Source organism: Brassica napus, chromosome A3 (assembly GCF_020379485.1).
Source record: "Brassica napus cultivar Da-Ae chromosome A3, Da-Ae, whole genome shotgun sequence".
NCBI classification, from domain to species: Eukaryota; Viridiplantae; Streptophyta; class Magnoliopsida; order Brassicales; family Brassicaceae; genus Brassica; species Brassica napus.
In genome coordinates, this window is record NC_063436.1 from 27,101,610 (window position 1) to 27,116,815 (window position 15,206).

The 15,206-nt window shown below is 35.5% G+C and overlaps 2 protein-coding genes across 2 annotated transcripts; one reads left to right on the forward strand and one right to left on the reverse strand.

Moving 5' to 3' along the window:
- Positions 1-7,273: 7,273 nt before the first annotated feature.
- LOC106444646 (oligopeptide transporter 5) lies at positions 7,274-12,861 on the reverse strand. Its single transcript, XM_013886098.3, has 5 exons — positions 12,477-12,861; positions 11,811-12,262; positions 9,844-9,941; positions 9,181-9,753; positions 7,274-7,814 (listed from the first exon to the last, which is right to left on the reverse strand). Exons 1-5 carry the CDS (start codon positions 12,553-12,555, stop codon positions 7,274-7,276), a joined length of 1,743 nt encoding a protein of 580 aa, XP_013741552.2. The 5' UTR covers positions 12,556-12,861.
- Positions 12,862-13,795: 934 nt separating this feature from the next.
- Positions 13,796-14,514, forward strand: LOC106444649. Its single transcript, XM_013886100.3, has one exon. The coding sequence runs from the start codon at positions 13,797-13,799 to the stop codon at positions 14,418-14,420; it is 624 nt and encodes a 207-aa protein (XP_013741554.2). The 5' UTR covers position 13,796; the 3' UTR covers positions 14,421-14,514.
- The last annotated feature ends 692 nt before the right edge of the window (positions 14,515-15,206 follow it).

The window sequence follows — 15,206 nt, forward strand, 5'->3', positions numbered from 1 at the left end:
ATAGAAGATACATATAATTTAAGTTATTTTTGGTATAAAATTGAATAAATCAAAAACCGATAATATATAAACCGAACCGAACCAAAATAAATATATTTTAATATGATATCTAATTTTTATAAACCAAAATATCAAAAAATTGAGCCGAGACCAGATCAAATTCCTGAGTGAACAATCTTATTTTGAATATATGATTTTTACGTATGTCTCACTCCACCCAAAGCTTTTGCTTGGTTTCAGCCTAGTGATACATTAAAATTCTGAACCATAAAAGCAAATTGATTATTATGTAACCATAAAATTACTCACGGGAGTTGGACGAATTATTTAATACTCTTCCACAGATGTAATAGTTCTATTTAAAATTATTTTGAAAAATTAAATAAGAACTGGTTTCCCAAAATTCATTTTCCCTAAAACTAAATATTATTTTAACTCATGGAATTCATTTGGAAACTGAACAATAATCGGCTAGGTTAACGTAGGCTTAAAATTGCTACCTATGTTAACTAAATATTATTATAACTCAGGGAATTCATGTGGAATGATCTACGTACTCAATTTCTATATAGTTTGGCATATTTAGGTTAACGTAGTTAATTTGCCTTGGTGATAAAGATTTTCTTTAAACCCCTATTCTCGAAGTCTCTATCAAATCTTATATATTTGACATTTATTTCTTCATTGGATTAAGGTAATTGTCTTTTATTATTTCTTTTAATAAGGTAATCTTAAGTTAATAGTCATTTAGTGGAATGACTTTTTTTTTCTCACGCTAGGTACGTAATACACGGAGATGGCCTAATGTGTTTTATTAGTTTAAGTAAAAAATTAAATATATCCCTAGGGGAATCACCATCTATATTTTGGACCAACTTTGTTTTTCAATTGAATATAAAGATGTCACGTCATATTAATTGTTATGCTAATTAACTGATACCTAAGCTGGACAGTTTTTTAATTAATACAAATTTCAGATTATAACTTTTCAAATGTTTCTCTATTAATATATAGGGGATTTGGTGGTAAGAGAGGAATAAGCTATATCAGTGAACATCAAACTGATCATGATGTATGTTACTATTAGCTAAGGTTACTGGTGAGCTCCTTTGTACCCAAAAAGAAAAATAAAACAGAAGCAGCCAAGTTTCTTGAACTAGCCAATGCTACCATATTACAATATTATATCAGTTTTTGTAGTAATATTTGATGTTTTTGTGAGTAATAAATTTTTATGTAGCACTTGTTAGCTTTGTGTGAAGGTGGTTGGAGCAGATGGAAGCAGCACAGCTACTCTATAAGGAGCCATCAGTTAATGTAGTCTTATCATATTACATTACATCACCTAGTTATGTTCAACATATTCTAATAAACATAAGGTGATGTAGCTGCATGCTTAGCTCTTGTAGACTCTTGTTTGGAGTTAATAGAATCTTGTTCTTATAGCTTTAGAAACAGACAAAAGGTGCTTAAGGTACTTCCCTATGTCTTGAAACACTTTTTATAACTTTTACTAGCGAAACAACATCTCTTGGAACTTCTTGTTGTGGTCCATTTTCTTATCTCTCTTAATCTCAAACTCAAGTTAATTTGATCTTTCCTGTTCAGGTTCTCTCTTTGAGTTAAAGTTATGATCTCCTATTGCAAGATGCATGTTTAAAAATCCGAAGTCACTTACTACTTCTTAAGAAAGATATATTCCAAATCATTATTTTAACATTGTTTGAGTTCCTAACATCATAAACTCACAATAATATATTAGCCGCCGAGCCATTTGGCAGCAACCATCACTCTCTCCTTCAGGTCTGAGAAACTCCAGAGCAAGTCGCTCTAGAACACCGGGCAGTCCTTAACCACAATCCCTTTCTCTGTGGGACAATGCGCCAAAGGACAATGATCCGTGTTCTCACTCCCCCACCAATCAGGAAAACTTATGTTGTTGTTCTGTAACGCAAAGTAGATCAACACTCCCATGATCGCCGTACCAGCATCAAGACCTGCAGAGAGGATGTAGTTATGCCTCGCCCACCACCCTTTGTACCTCCTGAAGATATAGTAGTTGAAAACGACACCAACAATGAACCACGACCAGTAATTCACAGCCTTAGCCCTCGGCATTGCACTAGCAGCTGAGAAGATCAAGGGGACATGAATCTGCTTTATCCACTTCTTCTCTGGGAACTTCCTTGCAAAAAACCAGACAGGGACAGGAGCAAGGAAGCCAATGAGGAAGAACCAGTTCATCCCGGAGTAAACGCCTTTACTAGTGAACATCCTTCCAGGACCAATGATTCCCCATATGATCGATGCGTTATAGAACACTTGGTCCCCAGGGCAAGTCCACGGGCTACCTGTAGGAAGCTTCTCCTGGACACAGATGTTATCAACCGAAGACAGAAGCCACCATGTGGTCCCAAAACAGACAGTTGTGTTTTAGTAAAACAAACGAACAGAAATTGGAGCTTCTTGCTCAAGCTATCATGGAGAAAACGAGGATCGCATGACAGAGAGAAGAAGACAAAATAAGGAAACTTTCTGTTTACTTTTATGTGTGACCAAATGATCACGTATATACACTTGATGCTACTCAGCTAACCGGGACAAACCGGATGTAATATATACATTTAACTAAACCAATAAATAATGATAAACCAAAATAAACCAAAATTCCCCCTCAAGATGGAGCATATAAGTTGATGAACTCCATCTTGCTTAATAGATGACGGAAGGGACCAGGGTAAAGAGGTTTAGTTAAAATGTCGGCTAGCTGATTCTCCGAACGGACGTGTAGAGTCTTGATCATACCTGACTTAACCCGCTCACGAACAACATGGCAATCACGTTCAACGTGTTTGGTTCTTTCATGAAACACGGCGTTATTGGCAATGTGAATGGCAGCGGTGTTGTCGCAGAACAGAGGAGCTGGACCAACGAACATACAAAGGCCTGAGACACTTCGACGAGTGTCGGGACAAGTTCCCCAATCCGCATCCGCAAAAGCAGAGAGCTTCATATCAGAAGTAGAAGAGTAGAAAAGACCTTGTCCAATGGTGCCTTTTAAGTAATGTAGGACCTTATAAGCTGCGTGAAGATGTGGTGCACGAGGAGAGGCAGTGAATTGACATAACTTATGAACGGCGAAGGTGATGTCAGGTCGAGTGAATGTCAAGTAGAGAAGTTTCCCTACGAGGCGACGATAAATCACTGCGTTCTCCAGGAGATCACCATCCTCTGTTGAAAGTTTTATGCTGGGATCCATGGGTATGGAGACAGGTTTGCACCCGAGTAATCCAGTCTCTGTAAGGAGATCAAGAATATATTTTCGTTGACACAAAGTAATGCCAGCAGATGAACGAGCTATTTCCAGACCAAGAAAGTAACGAAGTTGCCCCAAATCTCTGAGCTTGAAGGATGCTTGCAGAGCACTCTTGAGAAGTTCTGTAGCATGATCACAACTGCTTGCGATAATAATGTCGTCAACATAAACCAGTACAGCCATGTAGACATTACCAGCGTGTTTGGTGAATAGCGTATGATCACCGGAAGAAGTAGTAAAACCCAACTGGAGTAGAGATTCTGAAAATTTCAGGAACCATTGACGAGAAGCTTGTTTCAAACCATAAAGTGATTTCTTCAGTTTGCAAACAGCGTCAGGTGGAAATGATTCCCCCTGTCTTGGTGAGTATCCAGGTGGTAGAGTCATATAGATTTCTTCCTCTAGATCCCCGTTAAGGAATGCATTAGAGATGTCAAGTTGAGTTAAAGACCAACCTTTGGCAGCTGCAACCGCAAGAAGAAGCTTCACAGTAGCTGCCTTTGCAACAGGAGAGAAAGTCTCAACATAATCCAAGCCTTCTTGTTGAGTGTACCCCTTTGCTACAAGGCGTGCTTTATAGCGTTCGATTGTTCCATCAGCGTTTAGTTTGATCTTGAATACCCATTTGCAACCCACTGCTTGCTTTCCTTCAGGTAAAGAGCAAATGATCCAAGTTTCATTGTCCTCTAAAGCTGTAATCTCAATCCCCATTGCATCACACCATTCTTTGAACTTGACAGCCTGGGCATAAGAGGAAGGCTCAGGGATGCTGTTAAGCGCGTTGATGAAGATCATATAAGGATCTGATAAAGCAGCATAAGACAGAACGTTTGAGATAGGGTGTTCTGTAGAAGATATTGCAGAAGAGCAATGATAGTCTTGAAGATGACTTGGTGGTCGTGAAACTCGTTTAGCCGGAAGAGAGACCTCATCTGGAATTACTTGAGGAATAGAAGCAACAGGGGAGCTGGGGGAGGGTACAGACGGCACTGAAGACGAAGGACTGTATAACCGAGGAAAGAAGTCCTCATATCCAGTAGGAGAAGACGCTTGGAGATAAGGAAATAACTCCTCATGAAAGACCACATTCCGAGAAATAAAGACAGAGTTGCTCTGAAGATCAATCAGTTTATAACCTTTATAACCAGAGGGATAGCCAAGAAAGACACAAGCACGAGCTCTATCTTGAAATTTGTGACGTTGTTTGGGAGAAGTGCTCGCATAACAGAGACAACCAAATGTCTTCAGATGTGTGTAATCAGGGAGCTTACCAGTTAATAACTCATATGGGGTCTTGTTTGAGATCACTGGAGAAGGTGTCCGATTGATAAGAAATACCGAGGTAAGAATGCAATCGCCCCAAAAGGTTAAAGGAACTCCAGACTGGAACATCAACGCACGGGCAACGTTGAGGATGTGTTGATGTTTCCTCTCGACGACTGAGTTCTGTTCAGGAGTCTCAGGGCAAGAGTGATAAGAAACAATTCCTTTGGCTTTATAAAGCGCATCAAAACGAAGTTCAGGTGCGTTATCTGAGCGTACTGACTTCACGTTAGCAGAATACTGTCTTTCCACCATTTGAATAAACTCCGGGAATACCGTAAGAACGTCACTTTTCAGCTTTAATAAGTAAATCCAAGTGGCTCGTGTATGATCATCCACTATTGTGAGGAAGTAGCGATAACCCTCTTGTGTTGGCTCAGAAAATGGCCCCCAAACATCGATATGTAGTAACTCAAAAGGGTGAGGGCAAAGCTTAGGATTTAAAGAATAAGATAACTTCTTTTGTTTAGCTCTATGGCAAATGTCACAGTGTAACAACCCTTTATTCTTAGCTTTAGAAATCCCAAGTACATCTTGTAGAAGCTCAAGTCTTTTAAAAGAAGAATGACCAAAACGTTGGTGCCATATAGAAGCATCAACAACAGCGTTAGAAATAATAGAAGAAACAGCTGAATCCGTATGTCCTGCAGCATCCAGATCCAATACATATAAGTTTGCTGTCCGTCTACCCTTTCCAATCATCAACCCCTTGGAAGGATCCTGTATTTCAAAACAGCCAGAATCAAATGTCACTCTAGCTCCAAGATCGGATGTCAAACAACTGATGCTCATGAGATTTAATCTGAATTCCGGTAAAAAGAGAACATTTTGCAAAGCCAGAGTTGCAGTGAGCTTTATCTGTCCAATACCACCAACTTTAATCGTTGAACCATTAGGAAGGTTCACAAAATGATTAACAGAGGTATCAAGACTAAGAAAAGCGCCTCTATCATGTGAAACATGGTGTGTTGCACCAGAGTCCATGATCCAGGTATGTAAGTCAGTAACGCAGTTAGCGAGACTTAAAAGACCAACAAAACTGAAGGTAGAGGAGGAAAACGTTATACCAGAAGAATCATGACGTTGAGAGACATTAATAGAACCAGACTCAGTAGGCTTAGTTTGAAGTTGAGAGCTGAAGTAGGCAATGAAGTTCTGAATCTGATCTTTGTTTAACTGACCAACAAGATTATCCAGACCAGAAACAGGAGAGGGACGATCCTGGGAAGAGACATTTGCAGCCACTGCAGATGATTTGGACTTATCTGAACCCCATTTACCTTTCTTCCAACCAACTGGGTAACCGTGGAGTTTGTAACAACGATCCACAACATGACCGGTGTTGTTACAATGGGAGCAGATTGGTCCTGGTTTCTTGTGAAAAGCATTCAAAGCGCCAGGCTGAGAGACATTGGCATCACTAGAAACCATACCAGGAGACTGAGCTGAGTTAGGTGACTGGAGCAACGCAGAGGACGAAGCTGAGTCATGACTAACGTGAAAAGCAGCAGGAGCAACAACAGAGTTAAACTGTCGTTGGCTATCGTCTTGATCAAGGATGTTGCAAATCTCAGCGAGGTCAGGAAGGGGCTTCTTCATTAAGATTTGGCTACGAATGATGGAGTATTTTTCACTCAAACCAGAAAGAAACTTAATGATACGGCTCCGCTCGACCTTTGCCTTGGCAGAACGTTGACTGGCACAGTTGAAAGTGTTGCAACACAAGCACATCTCAGCGGGCTCAGCACCATCTAGATTGTCCCAAAGAGTCTTCAGTGTTGTGTAGTAACTGGAGAGATCCATAGAGCCCTGGCGGAGGTCTTGGATCTGCTGTATCAGCTGAAAAGTTCTAGGCAAGTTTGTCTTGTGAAAACGATTATGCAAATCATCCCAGATCTCAGTTGCATCATCAAACGATAAAATACTGCCATAGATCTGTTTAGTAACAGAGTTGAGAAGCCAAGATTTGACCATGCTATTGCAGCGTGACCAGATCCTAAACAGAGGGTTACCTGATTCAGGACGAGGTAAAGAACCATCGACGAAAGCGATTTTGTTCTTAGCGTCAAGAGCGATCTTCATGGCTGAACACCACTGGGTGTAGTTGGATCCATCAAGCTGTACGGAAACGATCTGCAAGCCTGGATGATCCGCGTGATGAAGAAACAGCGGAGAGTGAACGTTGTCGGGGTTCATAACGGCGGCAAGAGCAAACGAATCTTCAAAAGACGGAGCTGCAACGGCTTCAGGAACAGAAGGGGAGCTACCAGGAAGAGGATTCGAGCTACCAGCACGTGTGGAACGACCGGAACGGCGACCGCGACGGAGATGAACAACCATCGTGAGATAACCGACGATCGGAGAAAGAAACCCAGAAAACGAAGATCGAGCGAAACAGAAAACAGAGGAGAAAACCTCGAAACTGAGCTCGATCGAACCAGAAAACGATGTTGAGCTGTGCTCAACGCTCTGATACCATTTTAGTAAAACAAACGAACAGAAATTGGAGCTTCTTGCTCAAGCTATCATGGAGAAAACGAGGATCGCATGACAGAGAGAAGAAGACAAAATAAGGAAACTTTCTGTTTACTTTTATGTGTGACCAAATGATCACGTATATACACTTGATGCTACTCAGCTAACCGGGACAAACCGGATGTAATATATACATTTAACTAAACCAATAAATAATGATAAACCAAAATAAACCAAAATTGTGGAAACCATGGTGGCAACAAGCTGAACAAGAAACATAGACCTCGGTGGAATCTTCATGTAATGACCAAGTTTGAAGTCTCCAACGAAAGACAAGGCTTGGGACATACTGACATAACCGTATGTTTTGAAAGCCACATTAGCTAGTGGTTTCCCCGGGTACAAGTAACCGATGATCAGTTCCGCTATAACGTTAAGACCCATTTGCTGGTTTGTGGTGGCTTGGATAACTCCTATAGGTAACGTGAAGGTGAAGGCAACGGAACAAGCGAGTAGAAGTCCCCACCATGGAAGCTGAAGCTGTTTGCCAAATCCTTCACATGCGTAAAGAGCTAACACAAAGGAGAGAAAGAGAACCGTAACAAACCACCAGTGAGGTACTTCTTTATAGTTCTTCTTCATCAGTCTTGTATGAACATCTCCAGCCTTTGTTGACTTCTTCCACATCCCCCAGATAAACCTAAGCAATAACAAGAGATTTGTCATGGAAACTGAAGAAGACATGACCCGTCCTGAACATAGGCTAGTGAAACATTGGCTTATAGTCCCCAAAATTTTAGAAAAAATTGTATATATATATATATATGTTCCCAAATCTATATTATTAAAGTTGAAGTACACATTGAAATTGTTTGGGAATATGGATAGTAGTTAAAAAATAGTATTGTTTGGAAACATGGATAGCAGTAAGTTATTAAAAAAATAATAGGCTTATGCTACTAAAAAAATTAGAAGTCCATTACATTATATTGAAAAGTAATGAGTCTATGTTACTTGATATATATATTCAAATCAATATAATAATTTAAAATTGATTTATATCAAAAATTCATTCAAAAATATATATATATTCAAAATTTTATTTTTACTAACATATTTTCCAATAACTATTATAAAAATGTTTTCGATATATATAAGAAAAATACAATACAAAGCCCAATTTCAAACACCAACTTAAATTATGGTTTCTATATTTCACATTAAATTTTAATATATAATATATGTGATTCTTTATATGATTGTACGTATAAAATATTATTAATTATAAGAAAACTTATTTGATGGTATGTATAAAATATGATTAATTATATGTAACACTTATTTTGTAACCTATGTTGACACATATAGGATATATTTATAATAGTGATTAGGGGTGGGCGTTCAGGTTCGTTTTCGGCTCTTTTTGGGATTTAGTGTTCAGTTCAGATCTTTGAGGATTTGGTTCGGATTTGGATAACCAATTTAAATAGGTTTAGTTTAACTATTTAGATAGAAAATTAATAATTATTTAAGTATTTTTGGAGTTTTGCGTATATTTTAACTATTTAAGATATTTACGTTTGATTATTTGTATATATTTTCAAGCATTTAAGCGAATTTAAAAGTATCATATGTATTCTAGATGTTTTTTATATATATTAAATCTAAAAAATAATTAATATATATAAGTATATAAATCTATTTTGGATACCCAAAATACTTCGGTTCGGATCGGATTAGATTTGAGTTCTTCAAATACCAAAATTTTGAATAATTCATATATTTAATCAATTCCGGTTCGGATTTAGTACTACTTATTCGGATTGGGATCGGTTCAATTCTTCGAATTCGTGTTTTTTTGCCCAACCCTAAATAGTGACATAAAAATCAAATAGCATCATATTTTTTTAAAAAAAATACACCCGCACGGGTGTGCGGGTCAAAATCTAGTTTGTAATTAAAAAAATATAAAAACCTTTCTAAATTTAGACAAAAAAAACCTTTCTAAACTATTTATAGTTATATGAAGACTGATCTTATATTTGAGATTCATGCAGAGTACTTACTTTCCATCAAAGAGAGCAACGTGAGAAACAGTTGCAGTAAGAGTACCAAAGCTGAGTCCATAGATGAGAGCAAACACAACGCTAAGGTAAAGCTTGCTGTAGCTTTCGTACGCGGCAAGGTTGATATCAAACGTTTTCTGGTTGAGGATGCGGGTGGTGTTAAACTTCTGACCGGTGTGATCAAATGTAGTAGAGGTAAAGAGAGGAAACTTCTTTGCATCGTAAGCGTTGCTCCAGTAGAAGATAGGAAGGACAATGTAGAAGAAGATGAGGAATCCAGCAAAGAAGTTGGCTATAGCGAAGAAGGGAACGGCTAAAGGACTGCCTAAGAAGCCTGCAACTACTGACCAGTCGAGACTAAACGAGCCAATGCCTAGACCTTGAAGCCCTGAACCGATTTGTTGAGCCGTGACAGAGCGGATCCATATCCAGCAGAGGAAGGAGAGGGATGAGATTGAAGGGAATATGTAGCCAGGGATGATGTAGTAAGCGAAGCTTAAGAAGAAGACTATTAGGAAGAATCTAAGCCTTGTTTGTTGGCCTTCACGCTTCTCCTCCTTCTCATGTAAGGCTCTAATCAAATACAGTTTCAGACAAAACTAAACAAGTGTTAGAGTGAGAAGAATGTGGTGTTATAGAACTGAAGAAGTAAGAGAAACGAACCTAAAGAGAGAGACTTGAACGAGATTTGAAGGCCACCACATGTACGGTGACTCCACTAGGAACTTCCTGAACATACCAGCCCATCCATACCCCAACAGCTTATATAACCAACAAAATCAGACGTATATATGTTAACTATTACTACATCCGTTCAATAAAGAAAATAAAATTTGAGAACACTTTTGTTTTATAATGATAGATTTTTTTTTTCTATAAATATTATGTATTTAATAATACTAAATTGTAAATTTCAAAAAACTATTAATTTATTTTATGAAAAAATAATAATCACATAAATGATACATTAATGATATCTTTGATGTGTTTTTTTTATATACTACTATTTTATTATATGCTACACACATGTATATTTTTGCTTGCAAAATAAGATCAAGTTTCAATTATAGAAAACTAAAATTACATGCAGTTTTTTTTCTTTGTGAAAGGGAGATGTTATTATATTTAGAATTTAGACCCAAAACACTTTGTTAATTAATAAATTATTTTCAAAGTAACACTTGTCGATACACGGTAGATATTAATAAAAATCAACTTAAAGGAGAGGTTGATTGTTTGTGGTTTTTGATTTAGTTTTGGTTTTCGTTTTTACAAAAACCATTTTTCATCCAATCAAGTTTTTGGTTTAGTTTTTGTTTTTGTAAAAATTATGTGAGTTGCCAATCAAGATTTTCAATAAGTAGACTCCCTAAAATTTAGGGAAACTAGTTTTTGAAAAGAATAATCAATTAATGAAAAAAAATCAAAAACCAACTTTTGTGAGTTTTTATGAAAAAAACGAATTTTGATTTTTTTTTGTAGAAACTACTACATTTTAATTAATAAATAATAAATAATATTTTCATAAAAATAAAAAACGAATTTTGATTTTTTTTTTGTAGAAACTACTACATTTTAATTAATAAATAATAAATAATATTTTCATAAAAATAAAATTATCATACATTTTTTTGTACATTAGATATCATTTAAACGATAGTGTGAAATATTTTAATTTGTGTTTCATATCTGTAAATAATTTTTGTATAAGTAATATTATTTAATTTTAAAACTTAGTTATTATTTTCTATAAATAAAATAATTGAATTATTTTAATAATTATTAATCACATTCAAAATGACGAAAATTATAAAAACATAATATGTTTTATTAATACAATATATTGTATTAATCCTGAAATATAAAAATTACCATTCAACTTTAAGAAAATATAAATAATTTATATATGAAAATTTATAATTAGTTTCAAAATTTTATGCAATTTTATTTTTGTTTCATTTGTAATATTTATATAAGAAAAACTATTGCTATCAAGTTTTAAAAATTAAAAATAATTTATATAAGAAAAATTTCTAAGTAGTTTCAAAATTTAATATTTTTTTGTCTAATTTATATATATTTATGATTTATATTTTACTATAATATATTTTTATAAAATATAATTATTAAAATATGTTATTTTATTTTATATTAAAATTATAATACAGTATTTTGATAAATTTTAATTGTAAAATCTAAATATTTATTGCTATTTTGTTGTATTATTGTAAAGTAATGTATTAATTAATTTTTGAAAAATAAAAAAATACAGCAAAACCAAAAACCAAAATCTAATTCTAAAAACCAAAAACCAAAATCTAAAAACCAAAAACCAAAATCTAAAAACCAATAACTAAAACTAAAAACTATTGAAACAATCATCACCTGAATCTACTAATTATGTTTTCTTTAATAAATTTGTGGATGATTTTTCATATATCCAAAAAATATTAAATTTTCTCATATATATTTGTGAATATCAAATTTAAATAACTTAAAAGTAACATTAATTCAAGAAACTCAATTACTTTATTAAAAATTTACAATTTGTTATTATCAGTTAATTAATTACTAAAATGTAAAAATAATAACTTTATGAAATGCATTTCTTTTCAAGTGGGAGTATTTACCTGAGTGGTTTGCAGAAGCAACATGGCGGCGGTGGGGTTGAGATTCCGGTGATAAAATGCTTTAACAATGGTTATGATGCTAGTCGCATAAGCTCCTCCAGCTCCCGTATTAGCGAATATAGTGATCAACACATGTTCTTTCATGTTAAACGGTCCAGGGTTCAACGAACCGGACCAACTCGTACCGGGTAACCGGAATTTCCTCGTCGGTAGAGTCGTGGCCATGAGCTTCCCTAGTGGGAGAGTCACGATCTGAGCCACGACTGAGGATACCATGAGCGGGTTCGACCGGTAACCGAAGAAGATGTTCACGAACGCGAGTACCACGCACGAGGACATTCCTAAGAACCACGTACGGAATGTCAACACTGGCTGAGATGGATCGTCGGTTATCGGTACGGTTAACCGGACTTCTTCTATTGGGCTGTCGTTTTCCTCCACGCCTTCTTCATCTGCACGTAAACCGGCCAAAAATCGGTTAATAGGAACCAAACAAAAGTGTTTGAGAAATTAAATATTCCCATTAAATATATACTTTAATTCATCTTTAGGATTTGAGTTAATATCAGACTTATCAGTTCATATTCTGCCATAACCGTAGTGGTAAGACTCATACCATACCAAACCAAACAAAAAATAGCTGGAACAGAACCGGATTTTATTTACCGGATATGACGATGTTGGACTCAAACTTCTGCTCCGGAGAATTGGGTTTAGGTTCTGTGACTTTGAGAGAGCTTAGCATTTTCTATCTCTGTTCTGTAAAGTGATGAAGGAGTATGTACTTTCACTACTAGGTGAATTTATATAAACATATACACTTGAAACATGGATGATTGTCTTGATTCATTGAATTTGAAATTAAGGCTGTTTCTGTAAACGAAATAAAAAGTTTTAATCAGTACTGTACAAAGTGAAATATCTACTTTCGAGTAAAAAGGTAGCTAGTTTCTACATTATGTATCTTAATCAAACAGATAGTTTAGCCAAAAGAATAAACAGATACTATACATGGCAATATAGCTTTCAATAATTAACGTTTATTCTAGGTATTGTCTGAGCTATGATTTTTGTTTTCACTCCATAGCTTTGAAAAATTGGAAATTTTATTATATACTTTTATTCAACCCACGTAAGTAAATTACAAAATGAAACTCAGCATTTCAATGATGATAAAAATAAAGTAACGGATGTTTACCACAAAACAAAATAAATAAATAAACTGACAATTCACAATGTATATATTCTCGCGCATTAGTTTAGCTTTCATAGTCACAATTATTGTATCATTTTGTTTTGTTTGATAGCCATAAATATCATAGTTTCCACAATTTATCAGTTTTACAATATGAAACCTTATGCTTGATTAACACTACAACTTATTTGTATAGTGTTGATTTAATGAGTAATTAATATTTACTGTAGAATTTGTACTTAATATAAATTAGGTGATTCTAACATATCGATGTTTCTTACATGTTTAACAAAAAAGCATTACCCTCTTGTGTATTTGTTGTACAATACATTTTTTGGGAACACAACACATACAAATATATATATAGTTTAAAAATCAAGATCAGCTCTCTGTATAGAAAGAGAAACTATATAGAACAAGGTCTCATTACTAACCTAAGAAGAATCCAATACTGTTTGCTTCATGTATCTTTCAAAGGACCCGATTGTATATTAAAACTTTATGGTATATTAAAAATTAATATTTAATTAATTGTGAAGTTTTGATGTCTCTTGGGCCATCCTGGGCCGGCTACTGGGCTTCGTACAAGACTTGAAGAGATAAGAAGATTGGGTTAGATTCATCTTTATCCAAGAAGTTTATAAAAACTTATAAACTTAGGATAAACATGTTATTCCTTTTACAACAAGGAATCACATTAGACAATCTTGTATAAATAGAGATTTAGGAGCAAACATATTGGTGTGTGATTCGTTTGTTACAAGAATAGCCAAGTTCGATTCTCTACAGCAATGAGTAGAAGAGAAGTGATTGTATGCCGAGGAATATGGTATGTAATGGCTCTACTCTCGCTCTTTGGCCTCTCCATATCACTCAATCTTCTCTGGCCACCTGGGGGAAAGTCACCAGCATTGTCTCGGTTCCTGAGGGACGGCGCGGTGAGTGCCACAACATTCTATGCGGTGACGCTACTCAGGTATCTCTTATTCACCGATACTCCCTCCAGTAATAGCTACAAGGATTTTACTACAGACAAAGAGAGGATTCCTCAGGTTGTGTTTGCGGAGTTTTCTACATTGGCGTTATTTTGTTCTCCTTATCTTTTGGTGGATCATCCTGATCATGACGTATGGTTATACATGTCGTTATTCACCATATCGTTGTTCACCGGTGGGATAGGTCTGATTCAGCTATCCGATAAGTTCAGGATGGATATGAAGCATGCTTATATCACGCTTCTTTGCGGTTGGTTGTGTTGGCTTTTGGGCAGTTATGTTTTTATTTACCTGCCCAGTATGCCCGTGGCTATGATTCCTATAGGAGTTTACTGGATATTCTTCCTTTCTATCCTTTTGTATAATTTCTGCAGTGAGGAATTTTCTATAAATTCCAGGGATTCCCCTCTTCCTGCTTAATTCTCTTGCTTATTTTTTCTTAATGGTATTGTAAGTCCATATAAGAGACTCCACGTTCAGAGTTTAATGACATGTTAACTTCTTGCTTTTACCATTTATCTGAGAATTGTTTAGCTACAAAATTACTACTCATACATATCCTTAGTTAACTTGAACGACTCAAACGCTATTCATGATTGGAAATCATCGTGAACCAAACATAAATACCACTATCAGAACAATATACTGTTTTTTCTTTACCAAGTTCATAGTGAAACATGGAGAGAAATTAACTACGGTATAGCTAAGTACTAATTAAAAGGAAAACAGCGATAATAAAGGTAAAAATCAGAGCCGGCCTTGACAAGTTTTAGGTTACAAGCATTTAAAAAAAATATCTAACCTAAACATGTTATAAAACAGAAGATCTGTCGATTAAATATTGAAGTTTGTTTCAGTTTATATGAAGTTTGTAATTTAGGTTTAGATCATGATGAGACAACAAACAAGCAAAGTAGCGTTTCGTTTGCTTGCTTGTATAGTTCGATGTTACCTAACCAGCGCGTCACACACGCACTTAGTATATATAACTTGTCATATTTCTCTTAACTCTACCAATACTAGACGTTATAGATCGGTATCATTTATAAACCAATCAATCTTTACCAAACATTGAAGTGGGTCTTGGGTGATATTCGGCACAGCTAAGACCATCTCCAATGTATTTCTTTATTTTTACCTCTAAAATAGAGGAACTCTATAATAGAAGTGGGTTTTACTCCAATGTATTTCTATAAAATAGAAATC

What these genes read in the sequence shown, in the direction of transcription:
- LOC106444649 (XM_013886100.3), top strand. Translation starts at nt 13,797, where the DNA reads ATGAGTAGAAGAGAAGTGATTGTATGCCGAGGAATATGGTATGTAATG.
- LOC106444646 (XM_013886098.3), bottom strand. Translation starts at nt 12,555, where the DNA reads ATGCTAAGCTCTCTCAAAGTCACAGAACCTAAACCCAATTCTCCGGAG. An exon ending in GTCCAACATCGTCATATCCG is followed by an intron (nt 12,263 to 12,476) that starts GTAAATAAAATC and finishes GTTTACGTGCAG; the next exon opens with ATGAAGAAGGCGTGGAGGAA. An exon ending in GTTCAAGTCTCTCTCTTTAG is followed by an intron (nt 9,754 to 9,843) that starts GTTCGTTTCTCT and finishes GTATTTGATTAG; the next exon opens with AGCCTTACATGAGAAGGAGG.